The sequence below is a fragment of the Muntiacus reevesi genome, chromosome 2, assembly GCF_963930625.1.
Source record: "Muntiacus reevesi chromosome 2, mMunRee1.1, whole genome shotgun sequence".
Taxonomy (NCBI): domain Eukaryota; kingdom Metazoa; phylum Chordata; class Mammalia; order Artiodactyla; family Cervidae; genus Muntiacus; species Muntiacus reevesi.
In genome coordinates, this window is record NC_089250.1 from 213287688 (window position 1) to 213303882 (window position 16195).

A 16195-nucleotide genomic window follows, 5' to 3' on the forward strand; every position below is an offset into this window, starting at 1 on the left:
GGGGCCACTGCTGCTTCACGAGTAAAGGGGGTGCTGCCCGCGTGCACGTCAGAAAGGTCGTTCCACCATCCAGGTGGAAGGGGGAGGCCGGACTGATGGTGAGAAGCGGCCATAGCCATCCAGACCCCTGGGTCAGCTTCTCCCCATCCAGTGTTTAGGGTCCTCCCAGACCGGGCCCCTGGCTCCGGCTTCAGCCCGACACTTCCAGCTGGAAACACACCATCTTGCCGTGGGAAGGGGGCTGTCATCAGAGTGTGGGTGGTGGTGGTGGGCCCAGCAAGGCTCTGAGTTCTGGTGGGACACAGCCTGCAGGAAGCCCTGGGCGGCATTCAGCCAGTCCCCGACCTCAACTGAGGACTCAGGGGACGGTCCCAGGGCTGGACTTGGGCCTGGACAAAAAAGTCCAGGACCCCAGGCCCGGGGCAGGAGCATGGTGGGTATGGGTCCTTCTGCCCAGCACCGGGAACCCTCCCCACCTTACTCTCTCCTGCTAGCAGAGCTGGTCCAGGGCCCAGCCTAGACTGGAGGGTGGGGCGGCCTCCGAAGAGCACCCCTCGCTCTTCTAGGCCCCCACGTGGGGCTCCCAGGGGGCAGAGCCAGGCCACCCTGCCTCGGGGCCTTGTGGTCCCCTTGACTCCCGGGGGCTCCCATCAGATCCCCCGGGGCTGGGCCTGGCTGAAGCTGGCCCGGCCTCCCCGATGGCTGCTACCATGTGACGCCCGACCACAGGGGAAGAGCACCTTTATTGTCAGAGGATTACCGCCCCTCCATGAAGACAGGCCTGTAAGAAGCCACACCTGGCCCCCCACCCAGCCAGCCCTGCCTCCCGAGGGGCAGTCCAGGCCTCGAGGGCAGGGAGAGGTCATCAGGGCCCAGAGGGACGGAGCACAGCCTCCCAGTAGCACCAAGGGTGGTGGGACAAGTCACTCATGCCACAAGGGGAGACCACGGGGGTGGCGCCAGCACCTGGGAATGTCTGCATTTGCTGCCGTGGCCGAGACAGCCAGAGAGGAGCACCAGGGCAGGTCCAGGGCACAGAGGACCCGACGCCCAAGAGGCCTTGAGGGCCCTGGTCTGAGCTACTCTAGGGCACCGGGACCCAGGACCGGAGCCAGGCTGGGCCCACAGGACCAAGCGCGGAGCGTCTCTCCCCAGCAGGGCCTGGGAATCAGGTGGCGACCCCTCCTTCTCCTTGGGACACAGGACTTGCCTTGTAAATCGAAGGGGGCCACCCTAACCCTAACCCTGCCGGTTCTCAGCGAGTCTGGGAGAGGCTGGGGCTGGAGGGACACCCCCAGAGGGTGCACCGTCCCATTCAATCTTCCTCCTCGCTGCTCAGCGGTGGGAGGCCCTGGGAGGGTGGGTAGGGTCAGAGGGATTAGGATGCAGTAGGGGGCGATGCCAGTTCAGTCTGAGGATCCTGGCACCCCAACGCTCCTCTCTCACGGTCTCCAAGTCCACTGACTGTCAGGGGTTTATTCAAGGTCTCCCTGGCCTTTAAGAGCAGCTATAGGCCAAGCTGCCCACATCCCCACCTGTGAAGTAGACCCCCGAGCCCAGGGAGGAATGTCAAGGAAGGAGGACGGAGGGCCCCCAGGGTCTCGAGCTGGGCAGGGCCTGCCCTCCTTCCCGGCTGGAGCCTCCGGGGCCGTCGGGCCCAGCGCCTGCCCTGTGTGAGTGTCCCCGTGAAGAGGGGGAGCTGGCAGGTAGAGAGAACACGGGTTCAAATCCTGCCCCGGTCCTCCATGGTCCAGGGGCCTCGGGCAGGTGATTTATCCTCTCCCAGCCTCTGCCCCCAAGTACAGTGGGGGGAACGAGCCTACGTCCTAAGGGTTAAATGAGACAGTGTAGGGAAGTGCCTCGGGTGGGCCCAGCCGACTCAGGGACCCAGTAAATGGCGAGTACTATGACGACTCTCACGCCCCACCCAGCCACCAGACCCCGTCTCCAGCAGGGAGTGGGGGTGGGGAGGGCAGGGACCAGGGCAGGGCTCGGCCGGGGGCGCTGGGCCCCTCTGGCCCCCGCCCCTGGCGTTGCCATCTGTCCCCAAGGCCCCCGGGAGCCAGTGTCCCTGACGGTTGTGCAGGCCTGGAGCCCAGTCCCACTCGGGGTGTCCTCAGTGCTGACGGCAGCACAGGCCTCGGGGTGGGGTCTCTGGCGGAGCCGGGGCTCCTCTGGGAGAGCTGGCCTCCTACTTCCCACCGCTGGCCCGGCCAGCGCTCCTCTGCCCGGGGTCGGGCCCGAGCAGGACGGCCAGGGAGCCGTCGGGTGGGGGGCCTCCGCGCTTCATCTTGAGGTTGGCTCTCAGGGCGGCGTCCTGGCCAGAGCCCCCCTCAGGGGTGGCCTGGGGATCTGGAAGGAAAGCAGGAGGGTGGGCTCACGCAGGGCCTCAGGAGCCCACGAAGCCCCTTCACTTCCAGTCCTGCCAGCCAAGGAACCTCTGTGCCCAGTGAGGGTGGGACAAAGCAGCTGCCAGCGTCTAGTTTTCATGCATTCATTCTCTCACTCATTTATTCATCCATTCATTCATCCATTCATTCAACTCATCCACTCATCCATTCATTCACTCATTCATTCAGTCTCCCACTCACTCATCTACTTATTCACCATTCACTCATTCATTCATTCTTCAAACAATGCTGACCAGGGCCAGGTTCCAGGCACTGCAGAGGTCCCAGGGAGAGATATAGACACCCCAACCCGTAAGGGAATAGAAGGCTCGGTGGAGAACAGGGAGGAGACAGGAGCGCGGCTTCCCAGAGGAAGAGATCCTAGAACAGGCCCTGAGACCAGAGCTGGTGTTCAGGAGGCGGAGCGACCAGTCTGAGCAGAGGTGTGGTGCTGAGAAGGGCCCGGGGCGCCTGGATGACGGCTCTGAGTCACCGGACGCCAGGCTGTGCTAGGGGAGGGACTTGGGAGCTGTACCTCGGTCTCGGGCAGCAGGGAGCCACGGAGGGTTCTTGAGCAGGGGTGGGACAGGGGCAGACTGGCCGCCAGGTGCGGGGCCATCAGGGCAGGGAAAGAGGGGACCAGAGGCAGCACGGGCGAGGGCAGCAGGGGAGGCGGGGCGGAGGGAGATGCTGGACTCGGCGGCCCGGGTCACCGCTCACCGTGGATGCCAATCATGTGTTCCAGGATGAGCACTCTCTCGGCCAAAATCTTCAGGGCCTCCCGCAGCTGCTGCACCCCCTCGCCCTGGGGTGGAGAAAAACGTGGGGTCAGGGCCGCCCTGCTCCAGCGTCCTGTCCCAGCCCTCACTTCCCTCTTGTCACCATCGTCAACGCAACAACCACCACAGACGAGACACCCCGGCACCAGGGCTGGGGTTCGAACTCCAGTTCACAGACACGGAACTTGAAGCCCTGACGAGCCGGCCCCACAGCCCGGAAGTAGCCAAGCCGGAAGTGACCAGCCGGAAGTGGCCAAGCCCGGGGCTTCACAGCTCTGGCTTCCTCCAGCCTGAGCTTGCTGCTCCCATGGCCGCCAGTTGCCTCCCTGTGCACCCTTCTTTCTAGAAAATATCCTGCTGTGGGCAGAGCACCTCATACGGGCCCATGGGTGGGAGGCGCTTTGCTGTTCTCCGTCCCGGTCCCACCCATCCGAGGGCAGAGCCGAGGCTGCCGGAAGGCCCCTGGGAGGGCACAAAGATGGCGCCTCTGCGTTCCTGGGACCCGGCATACACACGGCGAAGGACCTCGGGTGTCAGGACACGTGAACAGGCTGATTAATGGAGAAGAGAAGATGACAAGGTCACTTTGAAAAAAAAAAAAAAGTGATGGTAGAGAGGCAAGGCCCCGCCCCAGCGGCAGCAGCAAACAGGAACCTTTTTGGCTGGTGGAACATGACAGCTCTGTCATGACACTTAGATTAATTGCTCTTAAAGCAAAATAAAACCGGAGAGCACGCTACTGAGTTACACAAGAGAGCTCTTCCCGTCAAAGACCATGAGAAGCCGGACTGTGGGTAGTGTCTGGGATGGGGGTGTCCGCGGTGAGGAGCAGGGCTCCAGGCCCCCTCTGTCAGGACCCAGTTAAGCCCTGGTTCCCGGGCCACAGGAGGCACGCTGATGAAACTGGGCAGGGGGAAGTCGTGGGTACCCTCCCAGTCATCCATCGCAAGTGACCCCAGCATCCACATCTTCCTCCCACTGTCTCTTGTGCCCACCATGGCTGCCACGGTTCCAGCCTCAATCCTATAAGGATCCCTTCAATCCTATAAGGACCTCTGAAAGGTCCCCTGATCCCAGCTTTACCCTCTCCAGCCCAGCCTGCCTCACATAGCTGCCCACCTCCAATGCCCACCGCCCACCTCTCCAGGCACCCCCAGCCCTGGCTTAGCATCTCCCCAAGTTCACTCGGAGGTGCAGCGTGCCCGCTGTGCTGGACATCTGGCCGAGCCCTGTCACACCAGGTGACTCATTCCAGCTTGCCCCACCGCCCTCGTTCCCTTTATGCATCACTCTGGTCCCCAGCCTCCCCTCCGCTTCCCAGAAGGTATGGTCCCTACAGCCACGCTCGCGTTCCATCCGTGCCCCTGCCCTGCCCCGACTTGTTCTGACCGCTGTGAGCTCCCAACCTCCTTCTTCCATCCGTCCTCTCCCACATCCACCAGCCAGCTCTCCGCCTGCCTGTACACCCTTCAGTCCAGCAGCACCATGACCTTGGGCACGTCCGTGTGCCAGGCGCTGTCATGGGAGGGTCCTAGCCCTGGAGAGAGACCCCACAACCCGAGGCCTCCTTCAAACAGAGGGTCTCGTCCACTGGTCCGTTACTCCTCCGCCCTGTCTGGCGGGGTCGCCCCCACCCTCAGGCCCTGGGCCAGTCATCTCATCTGCGCTCCCCCACTGCAGCTGACTTCACACCGGGCCACAGTCACTATCCACTCCACTGCCTCCCCCGCCAGTGGGCCCCCACTCGCGCTGCGACTGATGCCCTGCTCAGGATGAAGGTGTTGGTCCAGCTCTACTGGACTGTCCCGCAAGGACACAGCCAGGGGGCAGGAGGGGAGCACAGGCCCAGGGGCACAGTTACCTCAGCGGCGGCTTTCTCCTCCTCTTCCCCCTTCCCGCCAGGCTCCCCCTGGGAAGAAAGTCACGAGGTCAGTGATGGGTGACCAGCTTCTCTACCCGGGACCCCTGCACAGGTCGGCATGGGCTTGACTTGAGGGGCTTAATTCTGTTTCTAGGGAGGGAGGAGTCAGGTTGGAACTCAGGTTCCGGCTCTTCCAGGGATAAGGCCCCCTGCCTTTCCCCTCTGTTCCCCTGACTCTAAAATTGGGGCCAGGGACTTCCCCGGTTGGTCCAGTGGTTGAGAAGCCACCTTCCAGTGCGGGGGGACGTGGGTTCAGTTCCTGGTCAAGGAACTAGGATCTCACATGCTGCACTGCAATTAGAGAACCTATGCACGGCAACAGAGACCCAGCGCAGCCAAAATAAATGAAATGTAAAAAAATTAAAATTTAAATAAGTAAGTAAAACAGGGCCAGTAATATCAGCCTCACAATAACACCTAGGAGGCCACTTACTCTTATATGACTTTACCTCTCTGTGCCTCGGTTTTTCCGTCTCCAAAATGGGGATAATAACAGTGCCTGCCTCACAGAGCTATTAGGAGGATTAAATAAATCACTCTCGATAACAAGCTTGGGGAAGGCCTGCCTTTGGAGGCTAACACTCCTCAATTTAAATCTTGGCTCTACTTTGGTCTGTGTGACCTTGGGCAAGTTGCTTAACCTTTCTGGGCCCCAGCTGCCAGTTCTGGCTAAGAGGGAAAATAAAGCACCATCTCGCGGGGGCACTGTGAAGCTTCAACCCACTAAGGATAAAGAGGGCCTCCACATAGAAGATGAGCCCCCTTCTCCCCCAGCCCTGTGCCTCTGACATAAGACTTGGGCACGTGCCCACTTCCTTGGCCCTGAAGATAGGGGCTGAGTCTTGTGAATTCTTATTTTTAAGATGGGAAATGAATGGTCAGCCGTCTATGTCTATTCCTGGGAAGTTCAGAGAAAGCAAGGGACTCTGCAGGTCACCCAGCACATTAACCCAGGGGCCTGGGCTCCTGGCAAAAGACCTTAGGACTGTCATCCAAGCCCCTCGACGGGTGGCTATTTCAGTCCTTACTTCATATGCCCAAGGACGGGGGGAGTGTCCCACTTCCCAAAGTCACCCCTTCCCAACTTGGGCAGCTGGCACTGCACCCAGGTTGCCCAGTTCTCTCCCTCTACTCCGTCCTGGCTGGGCTGGATCTGGCCATGCCCGGGGAGGCTGGGGGCCTGAGCTCAGTCAGGCTGCCTGCGGCAGACACACACCCAGTTGGTACCCGGCGCCTGCACCCGAGCCCATCGCCCTGGGGGTGGCCCCACACACGGCCCCACACTTACAGACGGCCCCGTGGCGCCCCGCTCTCCAGCCAGGCCCTGCAGAAAATCAGACAAAGCAAGTTAGGCTTTGCCCTGCCCAACCCCTTAGTCCTCTGCACGCCCTCCCCTGCACTGGGCTCTGGAAATCTGAAAAACAGGACAGGAGGAGGGTGGGCGGGAGAGGAAATTGGGGGGGGGGTGCCACAGCGGGGGGCCTGTCTGCTCCTGGAGCCCCCCTACTGGCCAGTGGATGACCGTGGGCTTCCACTGAGTCCCCCATCTTCTCGTCTGTGAAATGGGCCAATGCCAAGTATGGTCATCACTTGGAGAAGGCACGTGTGTGCGTGCATGCTCAGTCATGTCCGACTCTCTGCAACCTCATGGACTGTAGCCCCCTAGGCTCCCCTGTCCCTGGGATTCTCCAGACAAGAACACTAGAGGGGGTTGCCATCACCTTCTCCAGGGATCAAACTCGAGTCTCCTGTGTCTCCTGCTTTGGCAGGCAGATTCTTCACTGTCTGAGCTACCGGGAAGACCCTTGGAGAAGGGAACCGGATGGCCGCATACACATCCCCCCAGCACTCAGAAAGGGCCCTCCTAGAATGAGTGACAGCAGTGGTGGTCTCAGGCTTCCCTGGAGGCTCAGACGGTAAAGAATCCACCTGCCAATGCAGGAGACCCGGGTTCGATCTCGGGGTCGGGAAGATCCCCTGGAGAAGGGAATGGCAACCCCCTCCAGTACTCTTGCTGGGAAATCCCATGGACAGAGGAGCCTGGAGGAGCCATGAAGACTACAGTCCATGGGGTCACAAGGAATCAGACACTACTGAGCCACTAACACGACTCCTACTAGTGGTGAAGGCGAGGGTCCCCGCGTGGGCTCCCCATCAGCATTGAGGCCCGGTCAGAAGGCTCCCTGGAGCCCCAGACCTGTGCATCAAGCTGTCCCCAAGCACCCCGACCTGGCTGGCCAGGAGGCGCCCCCGCTCATCCTCTCCAAAGTGGAACTCCTGGTCTCCCCCAGCCCAGCCATCCGGCCCCCACCCTGTGGTCTCTCTTTTCCATGAAATGGCTCTGCGGTCCCAGCCACTCCTGTACGCACCTCGCAGTTAACCTTCCTCTTCCCGTCCTCACCGAATTTATTCCATCAACCAGACCTGTCAGGTCCACTTTCTAGATACGCCTGTTTCCTCTGCTCTGCCCCAGCCTCCTCCCTGATTTCCCTGCTCCACTCCCTCGCCCCCGCCTTCTACTCCTCAAGCCACAGCCAGAGGGGCCCTGGAAGATGAAAATGGGGTCCTGGACTCTCCCTCCCTGACACTTGATAAGGCCCCCTTTCACTGTGACCCAGGTCTGCGCATGGGCTCTGCAGGTTCCGCCCTGCCCACTTCCCTCCCACCTCACCTCCCCCGACACGCTTCTTCACTCAGGACCTGCCTGGTGTTTCCCGGCCTCAGGACCTTTGCACTTATGCTTCCCTTTACCTGAAACGCTCTTGGCATCTTTGCGTGACTGCTCCTTTCTGGGTCCTTGGGTCTCAGCCGAAGCGTCACCTTCTCCTATCTGTCACCCCGCTCCTGTTGCTGTAGGTCCCGCCCCACTTACTCTCTATCACATCTGCCTCCCCCATCAGACTACCTGCTCGCAGAGGGCAGGGACCTCGAGAAAGTTGGAGCGGGGCCTGGAGTGACCTCGGCCCTGCCGGGACCCCTGCTCTGCTCCCTTGCTGGGTGACTCTGGCAAGTGACAGAACCTCTCTGAGCCTCTGCGTCCCCGTCACTGCTGGGACAACACAATGGGGACCCTGAAAGGAGTTGGCGTGAGCAGGTGGGGGGAAGGGTCAGGGACACCATCATCTCTGACCTTGCCTGTTGCTGTGGGCTTGGGTCTCTAGAGGGGGGTCCTACTGCCCCCAGCCCTTCTCACGAGAGCCTCTGTCAGCCTCACACCCCCTCCTGCCCTTTTGTCAGGGGTGAGCTGTCCAGCCTCGCAGTGGGAGCCCCGCTTCTCAGTCACCCCCACCCCCACCTCCTGCCCAGGCCCGAGTTCCAGGGAACCTGAAGCCCTCGGCCTGGATGAGCTGCAGGAAGCTCTGTGCAGACACCCCCAAACAAAACCCTGCCTACCTTGGTGTCCAAAGTCCCCCCTCCTCCGTGTGACATCCCCCCTAGACCCCTGGGGCCCTGCAGCACAAGTCATTTCCCCCTGACACTTTATTTCTCTCTTACTCCCTGTAACAACCCACTCCGTCTTAGCAGCCAAGGAGCCGGAGCCCAGAGAGGCTGTCTTTCTGCCCAACGTCACACAGCTGAGGAGGCAAAGCCATTGCCCCCCCACCCAGGCAATTCTCATCCAAGAGGGGCCATGGCTGTGATCCTGGCCCAGCTCCACACACCGCCTGCATGACCTCGGGTTACCTCATCTATGAAATGGGAACGATGCTAACTTCTCTGGGGCCCAGGTAGCTGCTGCTGCTGCTGCTAAGTCGCTTCAGTAGTGTCCGACTCGGTGCGACCCCATAGATGGCAGCCCACCAGGCTCTGCCATCCCTGGGATTCTTCAGGCAAGAACACTGGAGTGGGTTGCCATTTCCTTCTCCAATGCATGAAAGTGAGAAGTGAAAGTGAAGCCGTGTCCAACTCTTAGCGACCCCATGAACTGCAGCCTACCAGGCTCCTCCGTCCCTGGGATTCTCCAGGCAAGAGCACTGGAGTGGGTGCCATGGGGCCCAGGTGAGGTGGGCAGCAAAGGGCTGTTGCTAAGAAAACAAGGATTCCATGCCTACCTTCCCCTGGGGCCCACCTGGACTCAGGTGGGGACCAGCCAGGTGGGCTGGTTCCTTCCTGAGCAACCGTGCTGCTAAGAAGCCCGGCCCCTTTCTTCCTGGGGAGACAGTGCCCTCACCCTCCCCAGAGATGGGCGGGACCTTACCTGGGATCCAGGCGCACCCGGGGGGCCAGGGGGGCCATGTGGTCCAGGGGGACCTGCCGGCAGAGTCATAGATGGTCACCTGGAGCCAGAGACTCCCCCCGCCCCCTCATCGGCTCTGGACAGGGGCCTTCCTACCCACCCTGGGTCTGTCTCCTTGGCCAGCGCAGAAAGGGGAGGTGAATAAATGGTGAGGGAGGGGGCATGGGCTCCCTGGCCCCCTGCCCACCCCCAGAGCAGAGAGCCCACTGCAAGCCCCTCTCGCTGCCTGTAATCCCTAGACCACAGCCCGCTGCTGCTCCCACAGCCTCATCCACGGGGCCGGGGGGCGCCCTGTAGCCCGTCCCCAGCTGGTCAGTCCTCGGGCAAATCTCCCTGCCCCGCCTCGGGACCTCAGACCTCACCTCCCTGAGACCATCCTCCTTGCCTGGGTTACTACAACTGCTGCCTACCACCCGGAGTGCTGGTCACCCATCCACGCAGCATGCCCCCCCCTCCCCAAGTTACTTTTCAGACAGGTCCCTCTCAGCCCAGCCTCCTCCACCTTCATCGGTCAAACACCCTCCTGGAAAGTCCCTCTGGGTCCATGCCTTTGTGGTGGCTGTTCCTTCCTCCTGGAGTGTCCCCATCCCCTCCACATCCCAGTCAACTCCCACCAGTCTCAGACTGAGCGTCACCTCCTCCAGGAAGCCTTCCAGGCACCTACCCCCACCTCTTCCCTAGGCAAATCCCTGACAGTGACCAGCCACTGCCTCGGGCCACTGCTGGTTTGAATGCCAGCCCCCCCTCTGGGCCAGGGAGCCCCCAGAGGATCAGGCTAGGCCCAATGGGTGCAGTGTAGGGCATGGTGTTCGTGACTAAATGCCTCGAATATTTGGAAGAGTGAGGTCTCTGCCCCCTGGGCTGCTAGTCTGTACCAGAGTGCCCCCTGGCATGCCTAGGGAGGACCTACAGCAAAGTGCACCCCTGTGGGGGGTAATGGTGTGGACGCAGTCTAGCTAAAAGGCAAACACCCTCCCAGCACCCTCCTCAATGCTCCCTTTTAAATGGGGGCACCCTGGCCCAGCCGCGAGCCCAGCCCTGCTTTCTGGGAGGATTCACCGACAGCAGGAGGGCACCGCCCGCCTTCTCCACTAGAATGTACCGTGAAGACAGAAATCTTTTGTTTGTCCAAGGATCCCAGGAACCCAGGACACTGGCCAGCCTGTAGGAGGTGCTCAGTGGGTGTTTCCTGACTGCGTGAGACACTGAACCACTGGCGGGGAATGACTGCCCGGCCTGGAGCCGAATCAAGAGGCGCCCCCAGCCCGAGGGCGCCCAGTGCCTGTTGCTTTCATTCAGGGGTAGTACCTATCAGAGGAGAGGGCCACACACCTGGGCTCCCCCCACACCACCCCCTCCCCCAGTGAGGGTCCCATCCCCTCTCCCAGGACCCCGCTTTCTGCCTGAAGGCCCAGGGCCCTCTGTCTCGCCCAGGCACCTGCCCCATCAGCTCCCTCTGTCTTCCCACCCACCATCCCCTACGCAGACCTCCTGGACCTAGGCCTCCAGCACCTGGAGGACCCCTGCTCTGGCTCACTCGAGGGCGGCCTGGGGCTGCTTCATGTGGGTGTCAGGACACCCAGAAACACTGTATCCAGTCGCAGGGGAGCTGCCACCCATGAGCACCCCCTCAAGCCGCTGCCGGCTGGGGCAGACCCAGTGCCCTGCCAAGGCCATGAGCCCCCAACCGGCCCCTTCAGGACCCCCGGCCCAGGTGAAGCCCAGGAGTGGGTACCAGTGGAGACCAGCTGCTGCTGCTGCCCTCTGCACTCACCTGGGGGGCCAGGGGGACCCCGGGGCCCCGGGACGCCCGCCAACACTGTGTCCACAGCCGCGGAGGCCAGCTGCACGTCTCCATCTGCGGGAAGGGCAGAGTGGCCTGTGACCTGTGGGGCGGGGCTGGAGGGCTAGAGCTGAGTCCCCCAGAGCCAGGAAGAGCGGCCCGGACCCTGCTGGGCCTCACTGCGGCTCCTGCCCCCTTGGCTCAGAGGAGCTCCCTCGTGTGTAGTCACTCAGTCGTGTCCGACTCTTTGTGACCCCATAGACTGGGGCCCGCCAGGCTCCTCTGTCCATGGGATTCTCCAGGCAAGAGTATTGGAGTGGGTTGCCATTTCCTTCTCCGGGCGATCTTCCTGATCCAGGGATCGAAAACGGGACTCCTGCATTGCAGGCAGATTCTTTACTGACGAGCCATCAACACAGAGGCCAAATCAGAGAAGGGGGGAAGCCCTGTGGGCTCTGTTTAAAGTACAAACTTCTTCCTGAAAGTTCCAGGCCCTTAGGCTCCGGCTCCACCTTGCTCACCTCCCCGCTGTCCAGGCCGGACTCTGTTCCAGGCTCCCCTCCACATGCCCATCCTGACACACCTGACTAGCTCACTCTTGTGGGGCCTCCTCCAGGAAGCCCTCCCTGACCACTCTTCTGAGCCGCAGGGCCCTGGGGCAGATGGGGTCTGTCTCGTGGCCTGGGTCCCTCCAGAGTGAGCCCCATGTGATCTCACCCTGCGCTGTCCTGACGCAGAAGCAGACAGCCAGGCTTGGAAATCTCTGGGCTGGGGGTGTTCGCCTCTGCCTTTCCCCCCTTACCCCCGCCACGGAAGCCTGGGCAGCCCTTCCATAGGCCTCGCGGCTGGCGGGCCTCCTACACCTGCTCAGTGCTGGCTAACCAGGTGCCTCCACCGGGACCCCCCCAACACACACTCTTCCTAAACGTTCACATCTGCGCCCTCCAGGCAGTCTGCCCTCTCTTGGGGACCCCAGGGCTGGGGAAGGAGGGTACTGTCTCGGGGGAGCTCCGAGCAATGGAGGCGGGCAGCGGCAGACGCCGGGCATCACGCCCAGGCTGGGGCCGGCTGAGCTCTCGTGGCCCCGCGATGCCGGGCGGTGGAACCCTTAGACCCCCAGGGTACTAAACAAGCATCACCCTTTCGCCTCCACCAGGGGGCACCACTGAGCCCACCACGACAGTGAGACTCTGGGTCGCCAGGGACTTCCTTGCTCTGGCCCCCGCACACGCGGAGGGCAGCCCAGGCACCCCGATTCCCTTGGGAATGAGTCCTTCCCTCGTGGCTGGGGGCTGTGTACCCCAGAGCAACTCCGTCAGGATGTATTACCACTCCTGCTCTAGGGATGGGGAAACGGAGGCTGGGAGCGGGACCCTGTGATTCAGGCGCAGGTCTAACGCTCGGGGCAGGGCGGCGCTGCCCGGGGAGCGGGGCGGACAGGGCGGAGGCGGGCGCGGGGCGCGGGGCGGGAGGGGGCCTGGGTTTCTCTGACGGCTGACCAAGAGGTCCCTGTGCCCCCACGGTGCCCGGGATGTCACCCACTCAGACTGCCAAGTCAATCTCATCACCCCTTCTTAAAACCTTTCTCGTTTCCCAGGGCCCTTAGCCAAAGCCACGCCCTCCATGGGCCGCAGGCCCCACCCCCGCCCCATCTCTGGGGTGCCCTCCCAGGACCCGCCCTCCCCCCATGCTCCCGGCCGCGGGTTCTGTGTGTGCTCAACGGCGCCCTCTTGTGCTAGGCTGTGGCTCCTGCAGGCAGGAGACTTGTTTCGCTCACTGCTGTATCCCGGAGGTTACAACACACAGTCCCACAACTGGGAGGTGCTCCATCCATCAGCGCCTGTCCAGTGGCCTACAGTGAGGGGATTTGTGAAGAGCACAGGGGTGACGGATGACCTTGGTGGTGGTACTGTCACCAGGGGGGACCCCAAGGCCAGGCCAGAGAGCAGAGGGACATCAGGGGGTCAGACCCCAGGGGCAGGAGCTGAGCACAGAGGCAGGGACAGGCCCCTGGGGCCAACAGTGGGGTTTGGGGGACCACCCCCCACCTAGGCTACCCCGTCCCCCCACCTGGCAAAGCTGAGGCCCTACTCACAGACAGTCTGCTTCACGGGGTCCTTTTGGGGGAGTGGACCCTCCGAATTCTGGCCTGCCGTCCCACCCCAGCCCTCAAGCATGACACTCACTGTCCTTGTCCGTCGGTGGCTGCAGGGAGTAGAGGACACCTTGGGGGCCGTTTGGAGGGAGGCCCGGGCTGCCTGCTGGGCCAGGGGGGCCGGGGGGGCCAGGGCGCCCCATCTCTCCAGGAAGCCCACGGGGCCCTGGTGGCCCCAAGAGGCCTGCAGGGGAAAAGAGGAGTCACAGGAGGGCCGGGCCTCATGATTGACATTACAAAGATGAGAAATAGACCCGGGAGGGCAAGGTGGTGGCCTCTAGTCCCAGAGACTCCCTGGAGGGCTGTCCTGGGATATAATGAAATGACTTCCCTTCTCCAGCCAGTGCAGAGGGGACCCCGGGCAGCCAGGCGGGAGGTCAGGGAGGTCTGGTCGGTGAAGTCAGCGGGCGCTGTGGCCAGATGACCTCAGCCCTGGGGTAGGGGCAGCGAGGGTGACTGCCAGCCTGGCCCAGCCCCATACCTGCCCCGACAGGGTCCAGGAGCAGCTGCGTGACCTCTCGACGTTGTTTACAAGGCAGAGCACAACCTCCAGCCCCCAGCAGCCCCGCCCCCACAGCTGGAGCCTTCTCCTCCCATAGTCCCGGGTGAGACCAGGCCCCAAAGTGCTTGGAAGGAGGCTGCCCCGGGAGGTGGTGGTGGGAAGGGAGGGAACCTGGAGCCCTGCTAGATGGCAGTCATCAGCTCCACCAAGAAAGAGGGGGTCTGGGATGCCTCACCTGCTTGGACAGGGGAGAAACCCCAACCCCCTTCCCCCAGTGGACGAAGTCACGTCGGGGTATGTGTGTGGGCGGGTGTCCTTACCAGGAGGCCCCGCTGGGCCCTTTTCTCCTGCCTGACCACGGTCACCTTTGGAGCCTGGGGGACCTGCAGGCCCTGGTGGTCCCGTCTGTCCAGGGGGCCCTGGGGATAGAATGAAATGAGGCCTGAGAACATTGTGCGCTGAGCTGCCTCCATTGGCTCCAGGCTAAACGACCTTGCTGTCTGGTCAGACCTGCCCTCTCACCTGCCATGGGCAAAGGGACCACATCATCACAGTATACAAACCAGTTTTGTTCCTGTTCACTTCTATGATCTCAAGAGCTACTTGTGTTCCTATTTGACAGGTGGGGTAAACTGAGGCTCAGAAAGGTGTGGCCCCTTGCTCAAGGTGGCAGTGCCAGGCTGTAAATGAGTCAGAACCCTCCTTCCACATCCTGCTGTTTCTTTGCTCAGGCTTGGGGACTGGGATTCATGCAAAGATCATCCCAATAAGGCCTCCTTAGAGACCCCGGGAAGCCTTGAAGGATCTGCCTGCCCTCTGGGGATCTCCAGGTCCCAAGGGTGGGCAAGTGTAGATGGAGAGGCACTGTGTGGCCTGCAGACAGCCCCTTCTCCCTCAGAAAGGCCTGGACCTGGGGAGGATGCTCAAAAAATGCTTGCTGACCAGATGGAGGGCTCCTTGGGGACCCCGCTGGGGCCGCCAGTTTCCAGGGATTCCCGCTTGGCCTCTGGGATGCCAGGATGCACCTAGGTGTAACCATTTGTAGGGTTTGTGCTCCACCTGGTGGCCATATTGGGAATGACATGCCCCCATAAGAAAGTTGCCTTGGGAGAACAGAAGCCTCTCCCAGCTTCCTCCCTCCCCTCCAGGGGGCACTGGGGCCTGGGGCCTTCAGAAGAGGAGAACCGCCCTCCCCCGCCCCCCCCCCCCACTTCCCCCTGAACTCTGCTCGCTCTTCAGTCCCAGAAGAAGGATTTGAAGAAGACAGGTCTCCTGGGAGTGAGACTTTGGGGAGAATGGCTAGAGAGGTGGGCCGGGGACCCGGGGCAAGTGAGACACCCCCTCCTCCCACAGCAGCCCAAGCTCACCCTCCACACGGCCTCCAGACCCCTCAGAAGCCTGCAGAGTGTCTGCTGCTTCCCTGGCCTCGGGACTGGCCACTGGCGGTCAACTTTCCCACTGCTGGGGGTCTGCAGGCAGGGAGGGGTCAGAGTTGGGTCTGGGCGGGATTGCTAAGAAGCTGGGGGCCAAACTGGGTGACAGCAGGAGGAAGGGTGTCCCCTGCAAAGGGCTCCAGTGAGGCTGTGAATTATTGAGTCAAAATGGCACTGGATCGCTGGGTGACCCCAGGGGTCACTTCTCTGAGCCTCGGTTCTCTCTCCCGTAACTTGAGCTTTACGAGCTCTCTGGAATGATTAGCCATGATATCTGTAGAGACTAGAGTGATATAAAAATACTGAATAACTGGCACAGCACAGATCCTCACCAGTCAGACGAGACCTCAGTCTTAAATCCTGGAGTTCAGCCACACGGATGATGGCAGCTACACCTCCGCTCAGGGTAAAGTCCCAGCACAGTGCCAGGCACGTGGCGGGCATTCAACAATCCTAACTATAGTATTACAGTTACTATTACTGTTCTGCAGTCCCAGAGAGTGCAGTCCAGTGGAGAGAGACTGCAGAGAGAAATTTACCCCGACTTCAAAACGTGGTGGGAAGAGTGAAAGCAACAGACCAGGGGCGTCCTCCAGCTCTGGTCAGAGAATTCAGAGAGGATCCCCTGGAAGGTTGGGAGGAGGCAGTAAGCTCCCCATCCCTGGGGGTGTACAGGCAGGGGCTGCTGTAAAATCGAGCCAGTCAAGGATGGAGCTGGGCTGGGGGCCTACGTGTAGATGCTAAATGGTGAAGCCAGTTTAGACAGCCAGTGAAGACAGCAGCTGGACTGTGAGACAGTAAAGAATAGTGAGGACTGTGGCAAACTGCAGAGCTTGAGTGAGATCTGTGGGGGCCTGACTTAAGCCCTGACTTAGCTGCAGCCAACTGTTTCTTTTTTTTGCCAATATTTTTTTTGTCCACATCACACGGCACGTGGGATCTTAGGGACTGAACCTGCACCCCTTACATTCGAAACACCAGGGAAGTCCCAGCTA

At 61.5% G+C, this 16195-nt stretch overlaps 1 protein-coding gene across 2 annotated transcripts in view; it reads right to left on the reverse strand.

Moving 5' to 3' along the window:
• Positions 1-1359: 1359 nt before the first annotated feature.
• The window catches only part of COL26A1 (collagen type XXVI alpha 1 chain), a 164799-nt gene continuing 149963 nt past the window's right edge, over positions 1360-16195 (reverse strand). For both annotated transcript variants that reach the window (XM_065920401.1, XM_065920400.1), the window contains exons 6-13: positions 14088-14186; positions 13297-13449; positions 11102-11185; positions 9289-9341; positions 6379-6414; positions 5031-5078; positions 3111-3195; positions 1360-2352 (exon numbers count right to left, since the gene is read on the reverse strand). In XM_065920401.1, coding sequence (XP_065776473.1) covers positions 2192-2352; positions 3111-3195; positions 5031-5078; positions 6379-6414; positions 9289-9341; positions 11102-11185; positions 13297-13449; positions 14088-14186 — 719 coding nt within the window. In that variant the 3' untranslated portion in view covers positions 1360-2191. The remainder of the gene's footprint in view (positions 2353-3110; positions 3196-5030; positions 5079-6378; positions 6415-9288; positions 9342-11101; positions 11186-13296; positions 13450-14087; positions 14187-16195) is intronic.